Source organism: Protomyctophum bolini (genome assembly GCF_963924005.1).
Source record: "Protomyctophum bolini genome assembly, chromosome: 2".
Lineage (NCBI taxonomy): Eukaryota > Metazoa > Chordata > Actinopteri > Myctophiformes > Myctophidae > Protomyctophum > Protomyctophum bolini.
The window spans coordinates 28,944,926-28,970,479 of record NC_137863.1 but is presented as its reverse complement, the minus strand read 5'-3'; the positions used below and the strand labels follow the sequence as shown (position 1 = coordinate 28,970,479).

Genomic DNA, 25,554 nt, shown 5'->3' with positions numbered 1-25,554 from the left:
TAATGAATGGGATGCCATTGTATATTCATGGATTAAAAGTGATTTAATTACAGCATTGTTAATTCACACATTGATAATAAAATGTACACTATAATAAAGCAAATCACTTTCATTTACACAGGGTAATGGTAAATATTGTGGTTTGATTATTGGGTAAAAACATAAAGCATCATTATTGTTTACTCAAAGCACTGAATGCTTAAATATATATATTTTTTATGACATTTTTTTGAAGCACAACCGGTATGTAACTTTTCTCTTCTACTCAAGATTTGAACCCGGGTTTACTGCACATATGCTGAAATGTTTACCATTGAGCTAATAGAGCCTGACTGCTTGCTCAGGGGTTACATTGAATCTTGATCAGGTCAATTCGTGTCCTCCTGTTTCTAGGTGAGACATGACCTTTAACATGATCTAAATGTCTCAATAGATGAGCAGGTGGACACAATACACCCCAATTGTGTTTAAGTAATCTTGTATTAACATACACTACCATAGAGATTGGACAAAATTACATTTTTATTCACTAAAGAAAAGTTACATAGTGCTGTTTAATGTTCACCCTTAACATATGAAATCATTTTTATTTTAGGGTATATCTTTCATGATAGATAGTTGGAGTTTGTTCTAAAAGTTAAAGGTCAAATCAAATTAAAAGAACAAGTCTGAAGATATATAATTATTTTCAGAAAATTCTGAATCCCAGTTAATACTCATTTCCACTCTACATAGATGTCAGTCAATTTTAATGAATCAAATGTTTCTATAGGCCTTAAATATATATAAAAAGCGGCAACATATATTTACAAAGTTTTATCCTTATCCTATTTTAAAAAGTGCTCAAATGCAGATATATATTGTGCAGCAGCCTCAGTTACTTTTGTGCTAGATGAAGAATAGCCTTTCAGTGGGTTACAACAAACTACACCACAAGCAACTCAACTTGATTATTATGGCCAATTGTGGCTTTGTTGTACGACTGTCACTCACCAAAAAAGAACAAAATGAATGGCACTGAATAAAGTTGGTTAAACATACAGAATTATGTTCAATTAATACGACTACCGGTATTATGAATTAAGCTTTACTAGTGCTTCACCTAATTTTCATGATATAAGTTATTCTATTATAATTATAAGGTATCACTCTTTCACTAAGTCTGCAGGTGGGGCCCTGAGTCCCCGGGGATTGAGACTGGCCACCAAGCAGACATCATAATTATCATGCATTAGAGCCTGCCGGGCTATGACGGTCCATCGGTTCTCCCACGGGTCCAGTTCCAAAATGTCCTTTGTTATGTCATCAAGACGGTCTAAGGGTTATTGAAGAATAGAAAAGGTATGTAAAGTCAAAGTTACAAATACATGTAAAGATGCTTATATATATATATACTTATCCTTTACTACAATACCTGCTCCTTTGTAGTATCCACACATGTAAAGCTTGCCACCCACCACACCTGCATTTGAGGCATTGGTGCGCAGTGACAGCTGTGGAGATGGGAGAGAGGGTCCATCCCTCCAACAATCTCCATCAGGATTGTAGATCTCCACAACATTCAGGCATCGACGTGATTGCCCACGGTCTACACCCTCACAGCCAATGCCTCCTGTGAGTGGAAATTAGGTTTAACATCAAAGACCCCCATCTCTGTAACTAAAAATTATTATTATCTTTCAGTAACAACAGAAATACAAAGATAATTCACAATTATATCTATGTTAATGAAAAATATAGTTAGTTGCTGCGAGAGTATGGTCTAGCCAACACCAACTCGGGATTCCACAATTTCCTATCAGGTTCTTGAGCTCTGCAGTGTTGTCAGCCAAGCTGTTGCGCCGCAACACGTCTACATAGGTGGTACGCTTCTTTCCCCTCCTGGCTTTGCCCTGGGTTGGCTCCCGTAGGGTCAAATATAATAGAAATGTAATACATTAAATTAAATAATTCCCCTGATGTTACCGATTAAACTAAACTTACCTATTACATAGATTTCACCATTGAGTGCAACAGCACTGCATCGGTATTTTGAGAACTTCATGGGACCTAGCTCCATCCATTTGTTTTTGTCTGGATCATACTCCAGAAGGCGGTTACTAAGGCGATCAGGCTCATCATCCATGCGGACGGTCTGGGGAGCATAGACACAATGATGGCTAAAAACAGAACACTGCCTCAGTGTGAGACACCTCTGTAGATATATGGTGTATTGATTACACACAATTACTGTACAAACAGGGTGCTTTTGATTATTTATTAAAAATTTGAAATCATACATTACCTGTGGCAGTGGAGTACTGTACTTAAGTGCAATTTTGAGATATGTTTTTTATTTTTTACTTTACTGGAGTATTTCCAATTTTCAGTACTCTTACTGCTCCAATACATCTCAGAGTTATAGTTACTTGGCAGATTTGGATTATTATTACAAAACACACAACCATTTCATTCAGCCCTATACCGCTCATATTTTGGCCATTTGAAAATAGGTGATCTACGAGCTCCCAACGTGTCACATCCATTGTGAGCTTGTAGATCTGTTATTTTCAAAATATTTTTATGTATTTGCAAACTTGTGCAATGGGACATTCTGCACAATGAGTACTCCGATATTGCGGTATTGATACTTTTACTTAAGTAAAACATCTGAGTACTTTTCCCACCACTGACCTGTGGAGTTCGACCACCGATAACATAGAGACGGTCTTTCAGTCTGACCACGCTGTGGTAGGCCAAAGGCATTGGCAGTGGGGCTGCGCTGCGCCAGGGCCCTCCCTGCAGGGACCAGCGCTCCACACTGTTAGTGATGAGGAACTCGTTCTTCAGCTTCATCAGCCCACCCAGCAAATACAGAGTGTCACCCAGTGATCCCAGAGCGTAGGAGTCACGGTATTCTGCTGAGCTCAGGTGCTCCCAGCTACCTTGGGACTCCACTTTGTACCTGGTATCAGATAACCATATCATTAATACAAACATATTTGCAGAACTTAATTTAAAACTTAATGTGAAACTCAAATTAATAATTTATACAGTATGTGCATTTATTCTTCTTACCGGTAAATGTCCACCTTTATGTCCGTTTGTCTGGCTATCCTGCGTTCACTTGCTTCTCCTGCCACTACAATGTAATTTCCTTCAGTTACAACTCCCGCACCCACATAGCCCAGCCCAGCCGTTCCATAGCGAGGAGAAGTGATATAGTACGTCCGCCCTGTGGATGGGGCATAGCAAAAGCTCTTTTCAACATAGCTGCCATATCGTGATCGTATTCCACCACCATCATTACCAATGCAAAGTAGCAGATCTGTGGTCTCCATGCCGTACCGCAGCTTCAGTTTGCGTGGTGCAGCTGATGGATGCATTGCTGTGACTTGCAGGGCTTCGTTTAGCATCTCAAGGCAATCGGCATCAGCCAGCACGTCCGTGTTCCTCTTCATGGTCTCCCTCAAGTAGTCAGGGTTTACCAGAGGCAGGCGGACCTTACTTAGGAGCTCTGGGAGATGTTGGCAGCATCCATCTCCATACTGTGTTGTGTTGTGTTTGACCCAGCGCAGAACCACGTCCAGGATGGTCTCTTCTTGTGAAACATTAAGGTCATCAGAGCTTAGCAGCTTCCCCAGCTGGTGGGCCTCCAACTCCAGTACCTCGTCACACTGGCAGACCTGGACGAAGTGCTGCCGCAGGAAACGCTTGGCTTTGTCAGCTAACTCCTCTGCACCCAACTCACGTGCATAATAATAGACCCCAAGGCAGTTGGAGGCATCCATGTTCTCTACCATGTGCAATTTGCAGCGATAGAAGACGTCATCCATTTGCAGGAGGAAGGCTGCCATGGAGATTCCCTGTACATTGTCATTGGTGAGTGGGAGATCTGAGGTGTACATGTAGTTTAAGAGCAGGGCCAGGCTGTCTGCTGGGGTGTCACGTAGGAATATATCCTTGCTGTTGCTCTCACGCAGGCCACAGGTGAACATGACTCGGAAATAGGGACTGAAGGCAGATAGTACAACACGGTGGCAGGTAAAACTGATGTCCTCAGCAACCAGCACCACATCTGTCAGGTTCTCAGTCTCCCTCATCTTTCTTAGCCGGTCCAGCAACACTAGCCCATGTTTGGCTCTAGGATCCATACTAATTGATTCTCTTCTCAGTAGCAATAATATATAAATGTCAACAGGATAACTGGATAGTTATCTTAAAAAGATAATGTTCACAGTCACACAGTCAACTACTGAAGGGGTTGTTTCTTTCGGAAAGGGTTTTCTATGATAAGAAAACAGAAACACAAGGTTGCTTTTAATCTGTTACCAACTGTATATATCTCATCAAATAGCAACGGCGCAATTGTATTACTGAGAACTCAGAATGAAATAATTGCTGTGTCATTCCAAAATCATACTACAAATGGCTAATAACATGCTTCAATTTGTTTTTTATACTAATGTCCATCATCCTAATCCTAAAGCCACCATAACCATAATAGCAGGTTTGCACAGTTTGTCCATGTCCACAAAGGATGCATATATCTCTGTAAACTACATGCAGTCATATTTGTATTCAAGAGGGAGCTACAACAACACAAGGCAGGATACTGCATGGGCTCCATTTTCGTCACCGCTAAAGCCCTTATCCCTAAACTTCTTTGCCTTTTTTTTTTACTATTGTGAAAGACATTTTTGAATAGTTCAACTAGCCAATCTACATTGACACGTTGTGAGCTTGTAGACTGGCCATTTTAACTATTCAAAAATGTTTTGCAAAATAGTAAAAAAAGGCAAAGACGTTTAGGGATAAGACGTTTAGTGGTGACGAAAATGGAGCCTGGAAAATGGGCTGCACAGTAGGTTAGTCCTAATCATGCATTATTAGTTGGGCCATGCGGTAAGCACACTATAAATCTTACCAAACTCATCAACTCCCAGTGGTGGTAATCCTGTTAATATCTTTAGGTTAAAAAGACGAGTATACTCTCGTGCTCTTTCACCACACCGCACATGTTGTTGATGTGTGTCAAAGTAAGGGGGGTTGAGAGGGACCAGGGGAACATTGCCAGAGACAAATCTGTTTGCCCTTCCCTATATCTGCCCAGCCCTTCTGAGCAAGTAACCCAAAAATAGACCACACACACTCTAATGAAGTACTCGGTCAGAGAAACAGGGCTGAACATGATTCTTTTCAAAGAATAACGGTAACAAACACACTGTGTTTCTTTAGTCTCTTACAACAAGTTTGTGACAAATAAGTCTGTCAAAATCTCTATCCTGGCATTAATAGTTTCAGTTTTGAATACCTCACATGTCACGTGCAAGCAGCTCTGGAATGACTGAAAGCACCAAGGGTGGATTCAGATTTCAGCACTCTCTTAAAGGCCCAGTCAGCATATGAACACTGATAAAACAAATAAAATAAACAAATAAATTAACTGATACATTTTCTTCAGATATTAGACTATTCTATTATGTTTACTAGTTAATTAGAAATTTAATTTGTAATTGTTTTTGTTCTATATTCTGAAATATTTAGACTATCTATTTTAAGCATGCTACATTAATTGACCTGGGCCTAAAAATATATTGTGAGTACTACACAGTAGACAAGGATTTGTTTTTGCAAATAGATGACAACCCCTGTAGTTTGAACTTCATGACTCATTGGAATATTTTTTTGCTAGCATAAGGGCTAATGTGAAGACACATTTCCTCAGTGGACCAGAGGGTTAATGTTTTTCCACTTAAAGACTATCATTAACACAACGTTATGCTTAATAATGCAAGGTTTCAACAATGCCTACTAATCATTATTTCTACATCCCTTATACAGTTAAACATTAGGCGATACAATGTATACATGTTAGAGTGGAAGCATATTGGTTGTTTAGTCTTTGGTGAAAGTTGTATAGGCCTACGAATGTTTCATCAAACTTAAATGGAATAAAAGTATCTATAATCTCCTTTAGTGAAAACAGAAATTACACCTTGCACAGATTGAATGCCATGGGATCTGCACGCAGGTCTGGGAAATACAGAGTGGAAAGGGATGTGCTGGATGTGCAGAGGCTGGAAGAGGTTGCACAGAAAATCAACAACTCTGAAACTCACCCTTCTCTGACTGAACGTCTCAAAGATTCCCTCAGGTAAGGCAAAGCATCTAGATAGAAGCATATTTGAATTGTTTGAGAGTAATTTCATTGGATTTTCTGTGTAATTGTCAATCTCTAGAACTAGGTTGGTGTATTGCTTGTAGCCGTGTCTATAGTCTATTAAGTATAAAACTAGTATACAGTCTGATTCAATCTTCATAGATCAGGGACAAATAATTATTAAATTAATACTTTGAAACACCATCAAATATATTAGTGTGTGCCCTCTCTCTGCTTCACTTGCTTCTTTTTGTGCCCTTCAATTCTCTACCAGATGTACAATACCCAAACTGAAGCGTACTGTGGTGGGTAGCTTCCCTGTGTTATACTGGCTGCCCCGGTACTCAATCTGGGACTATGGCATGCCTGACCTCATCGCTGGCATCAGTGTGGGCATTATGCATTTGCCACAAGGTACATATAACTTGAAGTCTAGAATGATTAATAAAATATCAGTACTGCTACATGGATCCAATTAAACTAAGCCCTATAAAAATGGTCAAAAATAGTAGATCTACCTACCAGCACACATCACGTTGCAATTGATTGAATTTTGTTTGCAGTTTGCAGGGAAAACAAGCACAGGAAAGTACAGTTCAATATAAGGTCTGCTAAGAGAATTTATAACCCAAGAAAGCACTATAGCTTGTTTCCATTTGGCGTCCTTCATCTTCAATTAATTTGAACATTTAATGATATACATACAAATATACAGTACTATGAAAAAATATGTGAACGGTTAGAAATCAAAATAAATACTCCTACAGTAAAGAGGGGTTGGGGGGACTTTGACCGTTTTACTGGAGCTAGTTTCAAATTGCTAAATCTGGGTTGAATGTGATTTGTCGAGCTAACTCTGGTGTCGTGATTGTGGACGGCGTTGACGTTTAGGAAGTAGTTTGACAAGCACATGGGTTTCTTTGTGGTGTAGAGTATCTTGTAGAGTGTAGACCATGGCCCATTGCAAGTTGCTGTTGGTTTTCAACCACTCCATCCATTGCGGAGCTATGTGTGTCCCTGGGTCCCTGGCTGGCTGGCTGGCAGGGTCCGTCCGAGCACAAAAATAGCGTGTCACTGTTGCGCAGCCTCACACACACAGTGTCTGTAATTTCTCAACTGTTTCGGCGAACCACCCGCCCCCTGGGCGCATTCATGGGGGTCTGGATATTCTGGGGACCCACACACAGTAACTCTGTCATTTGTCGACTGTTTCGGACGCGAGGCACCACTCAGTTCACACGGGTGTGATTTTTAATATATATGTTTGAAAGCTTTGTTTATGACAAATTAGGGACACAGGTTGAAAGTGGTTATTAGTTACTTACTAGTTATTCTGTATTATGGTGTTTATGTTCAATTGTTCTATTTCCACACTCATGAGATAATGTACTGGAGTCTCAACTAGAGGGATTTTTTTTTTAAAGTAATGTTTTTAATATTATGATGTATTCTATGTAAATGGTATATATATATAAGTATATTTTGTATACTCTGTCACAATTCTGGCTCCTCAGGAGTAATGGGATGGGAGTTTTGGGACTCACCTGTGTTTTGTGGGGGTGGCACATAATGAGGGGAGGGACTCAATCTGAGGGATCTGGATAAAAGTGATGAAACATGTGTGCATCTGTATACTGACCTGACGAAGATCTGTCAAGATCGAAACGTTGTTTATTTATTCAATAAAGTAATTATTTACCTAATAATAAAAACCTAGTAATTACTACCTCCTTCCACAAATCATGAACCAAACATCCAATCCACCCCAAATTTGAATCAGATGTCGCGGGTGGTTTAATTCACCAAGAGGCAAAAGCAATTCCATTTTCATACATAGGGGTCGCTGCGAATGCAAACAGTGTAACTGTTGCAGAAAAATGGGGGGGGGGGATAAATCCCCTCCAAATTATACACTATACTTCTAGTTTGCATTGTTGCTGTTCATTCACTTACTGTATTGAAGAATTCACATAATTTATTCTCTGTACAGCAGTTTAATCTCTGTGGAAGAATTTAGTTTTTCTGCCCTTGATTGGCAGCTAGTAAAAATACAACTTCTTTCTTTCATAGGCATGGCATATGCGTTGTTGGCCTCCTTACCTCCTGTATTTGGGCTTTACACATCCTTCTATCCGGCATTAGTCTACTTCTTTTTTGGGACATCCCGTCATAATTCCATAGGTAAGGGCATAGAAAGAAATGTTGCACCAAAGTTCCAAATAACTTCTTGATTTACAGTACATGCATGTGTTAATCAATATGTTCAGGTACATTTGCTGTGCTCAGTATCATGGTGGGCAGCGTGACAGAAAGACTAGCTCCAGACATGGCCTTCCTCAGAGTGAATGGGACAAACGTGACTGCAGAGGTGGACATAGCGGCGAGGGACTCGTACAGGGTTCAGGTCGCTGCTGCCACCACGCTCCTTGGGGGGCTTATCCAGGTCTGCAAAAAGGCTGTTACCAAATGGTCCTGCATTAGACATGGATTTAATTAATCTAATGTAGTTAACTATAATATAGTTATTATGTATGAATGTAACAAATGGTTAAATTCAGGCATGATTGCAGTGGGATTTCCATTCTTTCTACTGGCCATTTGACATCCCTGTAAAAATGACAGACATTGCTATAAAATCATGGTTATCTCTTCCAAAGTGATGATGTTTTTCTGGATCTTTGTGCATAGGTGATACTGGGTTTGGTAAAGTTTGGATTTGTGGGAACCTATTTGTCTGAGCCACTGGTACGTGCCTACACCACAGCTGCTGCTGCCCATGCTGTAGTGGCACAGCTCAAGTACGTCTTTGGAGTGTCACCCACACGGTTCACTGGGCCTCTGTCACTGGTATATGTGAGTATCATCTATTGTAATGTTTGGCACTGCATGTCCCATGGCCTGTACTATTCTACCTGCAATGGTTTAAAAATAAATTGTCTGGGTGTGTAACTGTGCTGAAGTTTTAGGATAAAATTAAGTTCAGTTTAGCATGATGTGTGTGTATGTGTGTGTGTGTGTGTGTGTGTGTGTGTGTGTGTGTGTGTGTGTGTGTGTGTGTGTGTGTGTGTGTGTGTGAGAGAGAGAGAGAGAGAGAGAGAGAGAGAGAGAGAGAGAGAGAGAGAGTGTGTGTGTGTGTGTGTGTGTGTGTGTGTGTGTGTGTGTGTGTGTGCGCGCGTGTGCGTGTGCGTGTGCGTGCGTGTGTGTGTGTGTGTGCGTGGGTCTGTGTCTGTTTGCATATATGTATACATACTGTAATTTATGTGTGTAGCAGTCATTGCATGTAACGATATGTTTCATGTTTGCATGTCATTGATTTGCTTTCAGACCTTAGTGGATGTTTGCTCCTTGCTGCCCAAGACACATCTGCCCACGCTGGTGGTCAGTGCTGTATCCATGGTTGTTCTCATTGCAGCGAAGGAGCTCAACTCTTTTCTCAGCCCAAAGCTACCAGTGCCCATCCCAGTGGAACTCATCACAGTCAGTTCTGTCTGTCTGTCTGTCTGTCTGTCTGTCTGTCTGTCTGTCTGTCTGTCTGTCTGTCTGTCTGTCTGTCTGTCTGTCTGTCTGTCTGTCTGTCTGTCTGTCTGTCTGTCTGTCTGTCTGTCTGTCTGTCTGTCTGTCTGTCTGTCTGTCTGTCTGTCTGTCTGTCTGTCTGTCTGTCTGTCTGTCTGTCTGTCTGTCTGTCTGTCTGTCTGTCTGTCTGTCTGTCTGTCTGTCTGTCTGTCTGTCTGTCTGTCTGTCTGTCTGTCTGTCTGTCTGTCTGTCTGTCTGTCTGTCTGTCTGTCTGTCTGTCCGTCCGTCCGTCCGTCCGTCCGTCCGTCCGTCCGTCCGTCTCTTCAGTAGTCCTCAAAGTAAATCTCAGATTAAAAATCTATTCTGGGATGGTGGAAAACAGAATCTAAAGAGCTGACTCAGTGTTCTGGCCAGCTAGTGTCAGTAGCTTTATTCAGCAAGAACAAAATTAACTAATAGAACCACAAGTGGCAAATGATTGACCACATTTTATTGCATGCTTAATGATTAGTGTTGTAATGTGCTGTGTGTGTGTGTGTGTGTGTGTGTGTGTGTGTGTGTGTGTGTGTGCGTGCGTGTGTGCATGCGTGCGGGCGTGCGTGTGTGTGCACGTGCGTGCGTGCATATATTAATGACTCTTTCCGTGATTAGATTGTGACAGCTACATTGATATCATCCTACACTCATTTGAACAGCAATTACACTATCTCAGTAGTAGGACAGATTCCTAGTGGGTAAGTATTATGACTTAACTATTTATATTTAGTTACATTATTGCTTTGTTCACTTTAATTCTATGCCATTGGCCCATTTACTTATTTGCCTGCATACATACACATTGATATACACTGTCACAGGGCAATTTACCCGTGCCCTATATACAAAGACACATGAAACTGCTTTCTATAACATGCAAGGACTAAACTGGTGTATTGAAAACTGTTCACTGATTGTTTGCTAATTGTCTCTCCTGCACTGCTGGTGGCATTTCTCTTGATTTAGGAAGGGACCAAGTGCTATGCAGGGGAGGGGGTTTCCAGCTATGCTTTGAGTTTAATTGTCATTAAGTTTCCAATCCAAGTTATACTTGTTGTTAATTGTAATGCATCTTTATGAATGTTTAGATTACTTTTATGCAAGGGGTTATTATGGCAGTATTTATTATATTATTATAAGTATTTATTGAGAAGAAATGTTGCTAATTGTTCTGTGTCCTGTGGTAGGATCCACCCCTATTTAAGGGAGGCTGCAGGGACAGGTGGTTTAGTTGGTTGTGTGCTTTAACACGGTTAACAGTCTTGAGCTACAGGGCCTTGTGTGACCAAGGTTTAACTTGAAGAGAGTTCTCATCCTAAGGTCTTGTTCAATTGTGTTGTCTAAGTATTTATTTTGTTGGTCTATTGTTGGCCAGTATTTCGTTTTTGCTTTTCATATGTGAATTGCACTGAAGAAAACTGTCGTTGGTGGAGGAGTTTGGGGAAAATAAAAGCCCTTAACTACCATTTCTGACTGTTCTTGGAGCCTTGGCTGTTCGGGCAACTTCAAATACACTTTTTTCCTTTTTCAATTTTATTATTACTTTATTTTACATTGTCTTTTCCACCCTGTTGAGGTACACGTGGAGTATATTGCCTACAATATTTCTGTTGCATATTTCTGTGCATATAACAATAAACCATCATTTATTAGGTGTTTCTTAGAGCTGAACACATTCCCTCTTCCACCTGTTTACCAGTCTACGTCCACCTACTACACCAGACGTGAGCCTTTTTGGAGAAGTTATCAGCGATGCTTTTGCCTTGGCCATTGTGGGATATGCAATATCCATTTCTCTAGGGAAAACATTTGCACTAAAGCATGGCTACAAGGTGGATAGTAACCAGGTAAACCAGAACATCTCATGGTTACAGTATTGCCAACAAGAAATCCCCTCAAATTAATTCCTGGGTTTTATTATGAATTGAATGCATTCCTTCTCTGCGGTTGCAGGAGCTGGTAGCACTGGGTCTCAGTAATGCAGCAGGAGGCTTCTTCCAGTGCTACTCTGTCTGTGCCTCCATGTCCCGCAGTCTCATCCAGGACAGCACTGGGGGAAAAACACAGGTGACATCAACACAAATGCCTAGATATATAGCACAGTGCAAAATGTTCATTTAACCTGTTACAGCAGGGAAAGCACATGTAGTTCTGCTATTTTTGCTAAATCTGTGAAAATGTGTGAAAATCTTTGAATATGTATAATTTTTAAAGCGAACATTGTCAACTCCAATCTGGGAACCAATCGGCAAAAAAGGGGGAAATAAACAGCGCTCCGTTTTCCTTGCGCAGCTCCCATGAATCTGTTCTTGAGAGCAGCTTGAATCTGTTCTTGAGAGATTAGGTCAACTCAAATCTTTGCTTCTGCTGGTCCCTGGGAATAACAATTTGATGTGGGTTCGTAGCCAAATGGATACAATTCTGGGGGTCCTTGACATGAAAAGATTTGAAAACCACTGATATACACTGTAGCAACATTGTGTTATAGGAATGTTTTTGTTGCAGATTGCTGGAATGGTCTCAGCTGTAATAGTGTTGGTAACTATACTACAGCTTGGGCCACTGTTCCAGGAGCTTCCGAAGGTAGGCCTAGATTGCTGCCACACTCTATGAATAGATTGTACAGGTTTATATTTTAAATTGCTTTGACATTGACAATGACAGTGTTTTGCTATGCAATGGCTTAAGCTAGGTTTTGAACGTTTCATACATAATTCATAATCGCAATAGTGTGCTTCTTGCAGGCAGTGCTCGCGGTTATTGTGTTTGTAAATCTGAAGGGAATGTTCAAGCAGTATTCTGACATTGTTAGACTGTGGAGAAGCAGCAAGGTTGATTTGGTGAGATTGTGTATTTGTATTTATGTATTGTATTTATGTCACATATGCAGCCATATATATATGTATGAACATTATTAGTAATCATGGCTGACTGAGTGACTGCTGTACACTGATGTCATACTCTTCTCCCTAGGTGGTGTGGTTGGTCACCTGGGTATCAACGCTACTGTTTAATCTAGACATGGGCCTGGCAGCTGCCATATCATTTGCTCTACTAACTGTCATCTTTAGGACTCAGATGTAAGCTATCCATGCAGAGCTGAAATATTTCGCCCAACAATTCAAAGAACCATATACCATGTCTACATTGTCTAGTCCACTGTTGATGTTTTTTTTAATTCTTTTTTATTGTATTTTTTTAGGCCAACATATTCTGTTTTGGGACATGTTCCAGGTACAGAACTCTATCTGGATATAGAGACTCACAGAGAGGTAACATATAAACAAATAAGCTAAAGACAACAGTTTAGATAATATAATAAATAAATACCTCTAATAGCCAGTGATGCTTCTCTCATTTGACAGGTGAGCGAGGTACCAGGCATTACTATATTCCGTTCTTCTGCCACAGTGTACTTCGCTAATGCCGATCTCTACCTTGAGGCCCTAAAAGAAAAGGTTTATAATTTTTGGTTGATAATAATAATTTTCATAATGAATACAGTCCCGTATTTAATACATGATGATCTAAAAGCTGATCTAAAAGCTCTGTGTGTAACAATGTGAGCTTTTAGTTCAGCTATTTTAGCTTTTTGTGGAAGTACATAGAACGGAAGTGGTTTGCCATTCTCCTCTACTAGTGGACATTATTCTAAGTTGTGTGAATTATTATATATTTTAATTAGAATCATAATTTATTGATTACATTTTAAAACATTGATTTCCTTAGAGTGGGCTTGACATCAGCAAAATGATTATCTACAAGAGGAGGCAGGAGGCAAAGCAAAGGCGCAGAGAGAGACGGGCAGAAAGAAGAGCAAGGAGGCGAGCTAAGAGAGAGGTAATGCAGTGTTAATGTTATGTATGATGTGTCTGTATCACTAAAATAGGCAGATAGGGCTGTGGCCCTTCACACAAAAATATCTAGAAATGGCTGCACTCCAAAGGTTGTAAACAGCAAAATATGCTAGTGTTAATGTAGCTCTGAAGGACCATAAGGTCCATCCATCCAGAATAAAACTGGATCAGCAAGGTTCTACACAGAATATCACACACACACACACACACACACACACACACACACACACACACACACACACACACACACACACACACACACACACACACACACACACACACACACACACACACACACACACACACACACACACACGCAAGGCACCAACCTGCACATCGGGACCAATGGGGTTCAGAATCTTGTACTCTCTCAAGTACATAATCAACAGTGACTCTGGGGAGCTCTGGCTGCTCTACCGCTCTGCCGGCCACTCTGCCCCTGGGCCACTGCCGCCCCAAGTGGCTCAGTTATACAACAACAAATCTAACAATGCCATCTCTAATCAACATACAGAGACGAGCGCAGAGGGCACCTGGGGAGACTGTGTTCTCTGTAGAAGACGAAGCTGAGCGCTGGAGGGATGCCAACATGGATGGGAATGTTATACAGGAAGAAGACCACCATGACTGGAGCTGCAGGGAGAATGGGACCGTCTTCGTCATGCCAGACACGCCTCAGACGCAGGACGGCCACTGCAGATGGGAGTATCTGAAAGGAGGCGCCCCAGACAGTGGCAGCTTAGGGTCGATGTCTGAGCTGCAGGACGGGGACACCACCACCCTGGGCTCCAGCAGTGACGACACGCTGAGTCGAGACTTAGAGCGGGTCTCTCTGGGGTCCCTGGGAAAGTGGACCTGGGACATTCACTCCATTGTTCTCGACCTCTCCACGGCCAACTTCATTGACACTGTGGCCATCAAGACGGTGAAAAATGTAAGTCAGTCATCATGGGGAAAGGATATTGTGCTAATGAGGCTTAAAGGAAATGGGAACAGATGGGGGGTAATGTTAATAAGACTTTGCCCCATGGTTACAATTAGATTTCATGGGAGCAGTCTCTTGCCTTGAACATATTTCAAAAGAACAACACATTTGCTTGTTTAAAATAGTGGTCAGAGATAATGATCATAACTTTCTATATATATAGTCAGAGGATATTAATGCAATCTGGGAATACATTTCTTACCAATAATAATGTGTTTGTAAAGGTGTCACTGTCTACTAACATATCCCACATGCTTTAAGTAGCATGTGACATGTCAAACTAGGGGGTTTTCATGATTCTGAATCCATTCCAAGTATTAGTTTTGTTCGAAAAACACTCCTTGGGCCTCCACAAATGTGATGAGGTCAGCACAAGTGGATATGGCCGAATTGAGTGTTTTTCGTGCGTGTGTGTCACTATATATATATATATATATATATATATAAAATCATCCCTGTTAATTTTAACAGATATTCCAGGACTTCAGTGAGATTGACATTAATGTCTACATGGCTGGATGTCAGGGTAAGTGAATAAATACCCTCCCTATAATAGCTTAGGGGTATAAAGAAGCATTTTATGTATAGCTCTGTTCTTGGGGGCATCTGTGCCAGTAACTTATGCTCCATTTAGCCTCTGTGGTAGAGCAGCTAGAGCGTGGAGACTTCTTCACAGAGTCCATTACAAAGGGAAGTCTCTTTGCCACTGTCCATGATGCCGTGCTGCACTGTTCAGAGCATAATGTGGCATCATCATTTCCCGGATACGAGGATTCAGTGGTGCGTCTGCACTTGAAAGCCACACTCAACTACACATGGAAAATTAAACGGCATTTTTTTTGTTGCAATGAATAAATGAAATACATCAAATTTGGAAAAGAAAATATAATTCAAATAAAATCTCATTGCAGGGCATGCAGTATGAGACAAAACTCTAAGGATTTTGCCATCATAAGGATTCTTCTTCAAGATTACTGGAGAGCACACTATAGCAGATGGAAATGCTGGATGGATGTGACGTCACAAGTATAGGGCATAGCAGTCTCTGCCATTTTCTGGTTCATTGGTTCCCCATAGGCCAAATTCCAATACCCCAAATCTCGTTCACTCCAGCATGGCAAATTATGAAGAAATTGTGTGAAGTTGTCTTCACACAACTTCCATGGAAGTCTTTAAATACATGGCCTAAATACCGCTAGGTTGAACTCTAATGAACAAACTGCTTTACATTTGGACATTGACATTATGTGATTGTCTACACGATTGTCACATATTTCAGCAGGTCACCAATTTCACGTAACATCACCATGCTGGAGTGACCGAGTGCACGAGCAGCCGAGATGGGGTATTGGAATTTGGCTAAAGAGATTTCCAGAAATATTTATATAAATTATTTTAAGCCTAGAATTAAGCCATCCTGCAGGACCCTGATGATTCATGACCATAAAACATTTGATTCTGTGAAAAACAAAAGCAAAACAAAGGGTATTTATTAAATTTAGTATATGCCTATAATTAAATATTCACAGAATCAAATATTTCATTGTCATGATTCACCAAGATCATGGATCGCTTAAATTAGTTGATATAAATATTTTTGGAAATCTCTATGGGAGAAATGAATGGTGTCTGGAATGATGGTACCAGAAAATGGTTGTTTCTGTTATGCCCTATGATAATAATTTAAATATTTGTATTATGGCTCTCTGCATAGATTGTGAGTAGGCTAATAACTGTTTGTGGCCTTTCATTTCTGTTGAGACACATTATCTAATTTATACATCATCAAAATTTGCAGATCTACAGGCTCATAGTACATGATGCAGATGCAGGTGTTGTGAGCTTGTACTGCATATTAATGTATGTTAGATATGCTATTTCTGCCATGCAATATCATTGTACAACAGAGCATAAATGAGTTAATATACTGTACAAATATGTTGTGCTAAAGTTATAAAGAAAGATAGACAATTTAAACTCTGATGAGAAGTAGCATAAAATAAAAGTTTTTAATTGTCATATTCTTAATGTGGGAAAGTGATTCAGTGCATTTGGAAATATATATAAAAAACAAGAACAAACAAACTGATGGAATATTTGATGCTGGAGATACCTGAAGGAGAAAGTAACACTTTAAAAAAAGGTACCTGGATTCAATACATAAAGTAAACATGCATCACCCTGGAAGTGTGGGTGCTTTTTTTCTAGTAATGCTATGATACAGACAGGGTAGAACATCGGAATGTTTACAGTGTGCCATTTCATTTTCAAGTGCAATTTGGTTCATGGCGACATGACAAAACCTACAGTATGTGCAACTATACATGCAAAGTCTCTCTCATCTTAACTCACTCCATGACTTACGTTTATGAGTTTCACTACAATGCCACATTCCTTAAATTGAGTGTGACAGCTGATTTAATAAAAATTGTATGGGCTAACAACAAGCACTTGTTAATATAAACATCTCACTTTATAGTTGCATAAACCCACTGTGACCACTGTCCCTGAATATAATATCTCTCTATACTGGCCACAGGGGATGTCATGAAAGGAATTTGTGCACAGGACAAAGCAAGTTTAGGTAGTACATTTTTTGTTCTTTTTGGTTTCTAAGCCAGTGATTCTCAACCTTTTTCATTTCAAGGAACCCCATACCATTTCCCCCCTCTGGGACCCCAATATACTGTCAAATTCTCACTGTTATATATAATATAACTATGAGAGTGTACAAAATTGACCATTTTAGGTCCATTTAGTTCCATTTGTACACTCTCAGAGTTACAGACCCTTAAGTGTGCATTTGGACCCCTTGTTGAGAATCAGTGTTCTGAGTTACAAGTCTTGACGAATGTCAGAATTGTGCAGTTCAAGTCTTGGCCTCGGCCCTTCATCTCCGTCATCTTCCTCCTGCTGCTGCTGCTGTGATACCAGCTGCTGGTAACGAGCCTGGCGCTGATAATCCGGATCAATGTTGATCCATTTATTGGCGACCCACTTAGTGCCATGGGTGACCACACAACCTCCATGCAGCGAGTATTCATCCTGCTCTCCTACCCATCCTGTGAGAAAAACATTATATATAATATATATGTATATATATATATATATATGAATGAATGAGCTGAACGTCAGTGGAAAAAGGATAGGCTAACGGTGTCATTTGACATTTTGCGTGATAGCTGGCAAATACCAGCAAAGTGTCAAAACTGAAAAGATGAAATACTTTTCAGATATCATTGTAACTAACTGTCACAAACAGGTTTTATTTAAAACTATAAATGATATACTTGACGTCCCCCAGCCTATCTGTCTTGATGCTTCCCCTGAAAAATGTGAGCTCTTTTTACAGTTCTTTATTGACAAAGTGGCCAACATCAGGGCTAGCATCCCTACTCCGACACATGACCCTTCTACTGCTGTCACCTGCCCCACCACTTTGAGCCATTTTGAGCCTGTATCCCTTATTCAGCTACAGGAAATAATTTCCCAAATAAAACCAACTGGCTCTCCCTTAGACGTCCTTCCCCCTCGTCTGGCTGAAGAAAGCAGTGAGGCTACCGGCCAGATCTCCTATTGATCATAAACCAGTGCCTGGCAGGTGATGTACCAGCAATTTTTAAACATTCTGTGGTAAAGCCGCTGCTTAAAAAGCACAACCTTGATCCTTCTGTCCTATCCAACTTTCGGCCTATTTCCAAGCTCCCATTTAATTCCAAAGTTTTGGAAAAATGTGCCCTGGCCCAACTGATGCCCCATTTGAACACACATGGCATTCTGGAAGTGTTCCAGTCCGGGTACAAAGCTCTCCACAGCACCGAGACTGCACTGTTAAGAATCTTTAATGACATATTTTTGGCTACAGACTCTGGTGACTCTCTCATTCTGGTGCTCTTGGATCTTACAGCGGCATTTGACACTGTAGATTACAGTATCTTGCTCTCTCGCTTGGAGCACTGGGTTGGCATTAAAGGGCCAGCACTAGAGTTTTTTAGATCTTACTTGTCAGGGAGAAGTTTCCGTGTCACCCTAGGGGATGCCACATCCACCACAGCATCCCTCCATTGTGGAGTGCCACAGGGCTCTATTCTTGGACCAATTCTGTTTATGTTGTATCTGCTCCCCCTAGGATCTATTTTTCAAAAACACAGTGTTTCTTTCCATTGTTACGCTGATGACAGCCAAATTTATTTGCCTCTAAAGCGTAACAATCCTGACTCTTTAAAACCACTCCTTGCTTGCCTCGAGGATGTAAAAGCATGGCTGGCTTTAAACTTCCTAAACTTCAATGACAGCAAAACTGAAGTTATGGTGTTTGGGCCCACACAAGCACATGTGTCCCCTCCTGGTGTTTTAGGCCCCCTTGAGCCCTTCTTGAAGCCTACTGCCACCAATCTAGGTTTCAAAATTGACTCTGACCTAAAGATTGACAAACAGATAAATGAGGTAGTAAGAAAGAGCTTCTTCCAGCTTAGGAAGCTATCTAAGGTTAAGTCTTGTCTATCCCGCTCTGTGTTTGAAACTGTAATTCATGCTTTCATGACATCCCTCCTAGACAACTGTAATGCCCTGTATATTGGAGTAAACCAGGTTTCCATCTCTCGATTACAGCTAGTCCAGAACGCAGCTGCTAGGTTACTTACAGGCACACGTAAGCGAGACCACATCAGCCCTGTACTAGCCTCCCTCCACTGGCTTCCTGTGCGATACAGGATTGACTTCAAAGTATTGCTCTTTGTCTTTAAGTGTCTAAATGGTTTGGCACCCATTTATTTATCTGATCTAATGAAACCCTATGCTCCGACACGGATGCTCAGGTCCTCTGACCAGCTTCTCCTGGTGGTGCCTAAAACCAGGCTGAAGCTCAGAGGTTCATGTTGTTTGTGGTTGTTTTGTGGTTTTTCAATGAAGTTGTGTTTTTTAATGTTTTAAAGCACTTTGGTACAACGTTGTTGTTTTAAAATGTGCTATATAAATAAAGATGGTATGGTATGGTATATATATATATATATATATATATATATATATATATATATATATATATAGTGATAAGTGATTTAATTTTGGGGTAGCAAACACATTGAGTTATGAGTTCAAGCTGATGGTATTGCAATGGTATTGCTACGAAAAAGCTAGTTCCCAGCAGGTCAGTACGAACCGAGCAACCAAGACTAAAGGATCTGCTCCTGAACATTCTTGTGAACCAACATAGGTTCAAGGACGAACAAGGTAGCAGAAGAAATTGTGCATATGACTTAATTTCATAGGGATGCAGCATCCCTGTGAAATTAATTCTGTTACTATTCAAACGTTACCCTATTCTTGTTAACCATGGCCTTGAATCTTTAAATGCCATGTTAAATATTTAAAGCCATGTATTTTTATTTTGACGTATCATTGATTATTATTGAATTGTGTACAGCTGTACTTTGTACCTCTCCCATCAGACAGGTAGTTGTACCAGAACACGGCTGTCCCTTTGGTCGGCTTCACCCTCAGGTTACCCTTGTCACAATTCTTTCGGGTGTCCAAAAGATCCACATCATTCTGTATGAGAGACTAAACACATTATCAAACTTTAGACACATTGTTAACCTAAAGACATGCACATGCACTGATGATAAACAAGTGATATAACACAGATATGATAGACAATATTACAAAGGCCAAAAGAGGCCACATACACAATTACGCACCACTTCATCATAGGTCATGTTGTCTGCCACAGGGAATGCGGTCTCCCCGCCTCCCTCAACAGAGTTCAGGTAGAAGAGAACTGTAATGTACCTAGATGTGCAATACATATTTAAATTGATGCCTGTGCGTTTGCCTGCACATATCTGGGCCTGTCACAATTTATACATAATCACCTATTTGCAATTATTTGCGATCAGCATAATCATTTCCATTTATTTGTAGGGAAATGTTCATAGAAATAGCAGATCGACAAGCTGTGAGCTTGTAGATAGCTATTTCAACCTTTTCTTTGTATTAAAAAAGTATTAAATATGGCCTATTTTATGGTTATTGGTACTACCAAACACCATAAAATAGGCCATATTTAACCTACGCTACCAATTTGGTAGCGGTCATTTCTTTCCATATTAAAGTTATTTCTCGTGGCGGTCCTGCACAAATCTTTACAAAGCCTAAACTCTTTTAATGCCAAAAACACAATTAAAATGATATGATCTTACATACCTACATATATCTTGGCACACACTAACACGTACTTAAACAAGCACATGTCTGTACAAAGTAAGTCTGGTAAAGTAAAACAAAATGGGTTTCCACTCCGGAAACACAGAAACACATACAGTACAGTAGCATGCCCCACATTAATGAACGCATGTCAAACACACAATCGGTCAATGTTGGACAAATGAATACAAATCTGTACATTCACAGATACTGTATGTGACTGGCTCAACCCAATCCAACATTGTCGACCAGGCTTATCTCACCTGCAGGATGTCTCAAAAGGAGTGGAGGTGTTGGCAGCAAGGCGGGTATGTGTGCAGCCGGTTTCAGGATAGAAAGGGCCACTGTCATGGTGGGCATGGTAGTGCCCTCCCTCCTCATAGCGGACAACCTGCAGGGGCTCACTAAGATCCACCAACATAGAGGGGAGCTGAGTAAGATGAGTCACCCTTTGTAAAGGAGAAAAAAACACATGGTAAGCAGTGGTGTAACGGCGATAATCTTTTCGGTACCACAGAATTTTAGTGATGTCACGTGCATGCACGTACATGCACGCGTGCGCCTACATGTGCACACAGAACAGCTGATAGCCTAGTATGAGAGTTTTACACACGCAAACACACAAAAGTAGACAACTCGTGACAAATGAATTAATTCAAACGACCATAAAACCCATATGTGAGCATATTGTTTGGATCGTCAGTTCTGGACAACCTTATCAATCTGATTCAACACCGGTCACGGCACTCCCCTGGGTTGTCTGTGACGCGTGCTACAGGCATACACACACGCACACGCACACACACGCACACACACACACACACACACACACACACACACACACACACACACACACACACACACACACACACACACACACACACACACACACACACACACACACACACACACACACACACACACACACACAGGAGAGACAACATATACTGTAGCATGAGGACTGCTACTATAGAGTAAAATAAAAGCCCACCTCTCTTTGATATCTTGTAGTACCGGGTGTGATCCTTGACCCTGATACAGCCAGGTGTGTCTGCTGTTCCTCACCAACTGACTGCTCTTCACGCCGCGCTGCAGCAGAAAGCGCTGGAATGCATCACTGCTCAGACGCCTGAACTCCTCCAGACTCAGCAAGTCTGCCCGAAACAACATAAGATTGGTCACTAAAGGGGGATCGGGATTTTGTGGTTAAGGCCCCAAGGCTCTGGACTAGCCTACCAGATGAACTGAGGCTAACCTGTGACAGAGCAGCCTCTGTCAGAGTAATATAATCTGTTCAACAATACAATTTCATTGTATAGTTTCTGAATTGTATGTGTAACAGGTTGATTCTCAGTCCCACAGAAGGTGTGAATCTAATATACTTGTGTTTATCTATGCAGATGCTGTAATTGGGAAGCTGCCTTGATTGCCTGAAGAGAGCTCTGATTGATTGCTTTAGGGGGAGCATCTTGGGTGCTAAACGCGTTGTGATTTGCTGACTGCTTAGCCAGGGGTGGAGTCAGGAGTCTATATAAAGGGGAAATGGCTCAGTAGAGATTGGGCAATGGGCTGCCATGGGGAGAGGTTGACACCAGTACCTCTCTGTTCAAGACAAGTTAAGTTTTGTTGTTTGAGTTTTTCTTTTCTTCAGTTATTCACCTATGTTGTCCAGGCCTGGAACTTATTAAACTTTATCTTTCACCTGCAAGTCTGCCTCATGTCCAGTATGTAATTTTAAAGGTTTTATTACTGACAAACAGCCAATCTACAATCCCAGTCTGTAACGCATTTTAAAACCCTCCTAAAGACACATTTTTATAGAATAGCCTTTGCATCTCCCTGATTTTTATCTGTGTTTGTTATTTTGCATTCTCTACTGTTTTTTCTTTTGCACCTGTGATGTATTCTATTATTGATGTCTGACTGTTCAAAGCACTTTGTAACTTTGTTTAAAAAAGTGCTATATAAATAAAGTTTTATTATTGTATGGTATGGTCTCGCCTAGTATAAAACAGAGGCTGCTGTGCAGGGTGATTGACTGTTTGGCTTGCGCAACAAGCAGGTAACACCCAGGGTTACATATCAGTGACAGCAGTGATAAGTGATATGTTTTTTTATACTTTATTTCTTATGTGTAAACCCTTTGGAATTTGTGAATCTTTACAGAAACAAAAAGCTAATAATGAGACTTTAAATTGGTTTCTTACCATCTCCATCCTCATCGGCTTCTAGCCCTGCATAAATTTCTCGCAGATTCTCTGGCGTGAGCCAGATGCCATCTCTTACCCGAGAATGGGTGAGTATCTGTGAAAAGAAAAGATGAGTAAAGTATCTTCACCATATGAAATTTGACTTACACACAATTAAAGCTATGCGCTCACAACTTAAGTCACAAACTGACACGTACCTCATGGAGCTGCAACTGGCCATCCTGGTTGATATCCAGAAGGTTAAAGATCTCCTCTGGACTGAGGTTTAGCTCTTCTGCCAGGTTCTCCTGGCCCTCTTGCACCATTAGCTGGCTTTCCATCAGACCCTTCAGTTGTGCGAGCTGCATAACCACTCGACACTCCTCATCTGACAAAAATCCAGGAATCTCTGTGTACACGTAATAGACACACAGCGTGGCTACAGAGAGAACCCTTGTGAAAAGCAATCCTGTGTTTGTGAAAAGTGTAGTATTTATACTACTTCTAAATTCCAACATAATTAATTTGGTGGGTTGTAAATTGTAATTAGCAATCCCTTGTTTCCAGGTTATATATAGAAAAAAGATGGTTGTTTCATTATACACTTTAGTTTAGATGGCCCTTAATATTCCTTTTTTCTATGGATAGTATTGCATGTTAGGAGTGTGTGGGCTCCTACCAAAGAGCAGAGGTTTTAGACTTAGTGTCCGCATCTCATGACGTTTGCCTGGCACTAGAGAGACCTTCTGCACATGACCCGCCTGAAAGGGAAATGGAAGGTTGAATTTATAGCTTTACTGTATGTGAATCAAGGCAGGGAGAGAGTCAGTGAGTGAGTGAGTGGTTGAGTGGGTGCCATATGCTCACTGCTGCCAGTGGTGGAAAAAGTACTCACACAAGTATCAATACTGCAATGTAGAAATACTCTGTTACAAGTAAATGTCTGAAAATTCAAAATGTACTAGTTAAAAAAGTGCAAAAATATTAGTAATGTAGCCTACTTAACATACCAAAAGTATACTCGTTATGCAGAATGTCCGATTTAACAAGTTTTCAAATTCATGAAATGCATTAAACATATTTTGAAAATAGCAGATTTACATCTATAGGGCTGAAGTGGGGAATGTATAGCTACTGTATGTGTTATTATCAAAATCTACAAAGGAACTAAAGTTTTCAAATAGCCTAATTGTAGTGAGTAAAAGTACTACAATATTTGCCTCTGTAGTGGAGTAGAAGTTAAAGTATAGAACATTGGAAATTATCCAGTAAAGTAAATAAAGTACCACCAAATTGTACTTGTAGGCTAGTCTACTTGAGACACATACGTTTAATACTTTCCACTCTAAATATTCAGTCAGTGAGTGGGATGCGTGGGAGTCATACTCACTCTGACACCATCTATTCTTGGAAGGAAAACATCACGCACAAATTCCGACTTGGATGACGTCAGCCCGTGAGACTTGGCATGCTGCTGATGTTTACTTCTGGTCGCCTCATCACTCGGCATAACAGGCTCTCCAGGACTATTGCTGTAATGCACGTATAGCAGCAGCGCTATGACATTGATGATGTACACTGGGAAAAATACCACCACAATCATGAAATATGAACGGGAGCATATGTTCCTCTTTTGCCAAGATAGACGCTTACACGGAGGCGGGGCCCGTGGGGTCGCAGCCGTGTCCTCTGGGTGTTCATGGGGGTCAGTCATTTTCCACTGAAAGCAATCGATATTTGGCCTACGAACGAATAATCCCAATGAGTATTAAATACTTGTTCCAGGTCACAAAATGTCGATTTAAACATGAATAATCCCTTTAAACGTGAGTGACGTTAAATTGACTGACAGCTGCCCAGAACGACAATTTATTTAATAATCTCTACCGACTTTGAAGAAAGCATGTGTCTCCATAGCAGTGAATGGAATCAACGGACTTTAAATCAATGTGAATCAAAAATAAATAAATAGTAGACCGTAGACGTGAACTTCATCTTCCACTTCCAGTAGCGTTGTAGTCTTGTTTACAATGCAGCAGCAGCTCCATCCAGCAGTAGCAGCAATGCGCACTGCGTATCCAGATCCGCTCTAAAATATCAGAACCCATTTCAAAACCTTGAGTGATCCCGTGTAGACTGTGTGCAATAGTCATCCATTAAAAGAAACGAGGTTGAATTACATAACATAGATTACAAGAGATGTGCAAAACCATCATCTAAATGTGCTGTTTAGTGTTTACACGCCATGCCCCTCTGCCCCATCGCCACGCCGCAAGTTACAGTACGCCGACAGCAGAGCCATAGAGTATAGACAGAGTTTAAGTTACGACAACTCCGTTCACTTCTATTGAAAATGGAAAACCGGAAGTTTACGTAATGCATTGGAGTCTATGGGCACGTGACCAGACTGTTTTCTGCCCCCCCAATGTCGTAACGCTGTCTTACTCTATGGCTCTGGCTGACAGCAGAGAAAGGCTGACATCTAGTGGCGTGAAACAGCAGACAGAAATCATATGGCTGTCATTGTAGCATGACGCAGACACGAGATGCAGACATGCAGTGAGTGAACCGACTACTTTTATTAACCTATAAGTTATAGGCTGTTTTCATTAACATTTAAGACATTCATAT

At 40.8% G+C, this 25,554-nt stretch overlaps 4 protein-coding genes across 5 annotated transcripts in view; 2 read left to right on the top strand and 2 right to left on the bottom strand.

The window, feature by feature from the left end:
• eno1b (enolase 1b, (alpha)) overlaps positions 1–25,554 on the top strand; it is a 185,590-nt gene that overhangs the window by 53,279 nt on the left and 106,757 nt on the right. The gene's annotated exons all lie outside the window — the stretch shown is intronic.
• On the bottom strand, positions 40–5,033 carry kbtbd12 (kelch repeat and BTB (POZ) domain containing 12). The gene is made up of 6 exons (XM_080787072.1): positions 4,907–5,033; positions 3,058–4,266; positions 2,674–2,944; positions 1,984–2,134; positions 1,415–1,612; positions 40–1,315 (listed from the first exon to the last, which is right to left on the bottom strand). Exons 2-6 carry the CDS (start codon positions 4,131–4,133, stop codon positions 1,146–1,148), a joined length of 1,866 nt encoding a protein of 621 aa, XP_080643198.1. The 5' UTR covers positions 4,134–4,266; positions 4,907–5,033; the 3' UTR covers positions 40–1,145.
• slc26a6l1 (solute carrier family 26 member 6, like 1) lies at positions 5,997–15,471 on the top strand (the record flags this gene model as incomplete). The annotated part of the gene is made up of 19 exons (XM_080790218.1): positions 5,997–6,136; positions 6,417–6,556; positions 8,213–8,323; positions 8,410–8,585; positions 8,831–8,995; positions 9,467–9,619; positions 10,307–10,389; positions 11,391–11,538; positions 11,645–11,758; positions 12,197–12,274; positions 12,436–12,531; positions 12,665–12,771; positions 12,894–12,963; positions 13,057–13,149; positions 13,421–13,531; positions 14,063–14,482; positions 15,005–15,059; positions 15,168–15,313; positions 15,445–15,471. 19 exons carry the CDS (start codon positions 5,997–5,999, stop codon positions 15,469–15,471), a joined length of 2,433 nt encoding a protein of 810 aa, XP_080646344.1.
• On the bottom strand, positions 16,517–25,159 carry p4htmb (prolyl 4-hydroxylase, transmembrane b). Of its 2 annotated transcripts, XM_080784685.1 has the most exons (10): positions 24,314–25,159; positions 23,819–23,866; positions 23,603–23,684; positions 23,142–23,332; positions 22,942–23,038; positions 21,726–21,888; positions 20,998–21,183; positions 20,230–20,320; positions 19,969–20,092; positions 16,517–17,595 (listed from the first exon to the last, which is right to left on the bottom strand). In XM_080784685.1, exons 1-10 carry the CDS (start codon positions 24,635–24,637, stop codon positions 17,369–17,371), a joined length of 1,533 nt encoding a protein of 510 aa, XP_080640811.1. In that variant the 5' UTR covers positions 24,638–25,159; the 3' UTR covers positions 16,517–17,368. The 2 variants fall into 2 exon arrangements, with proteins under 2 accessions (XP_080640811.1, XP_080640812.1); XM_080784686.1 differs by lacking the exon at positions 23,819–23,866.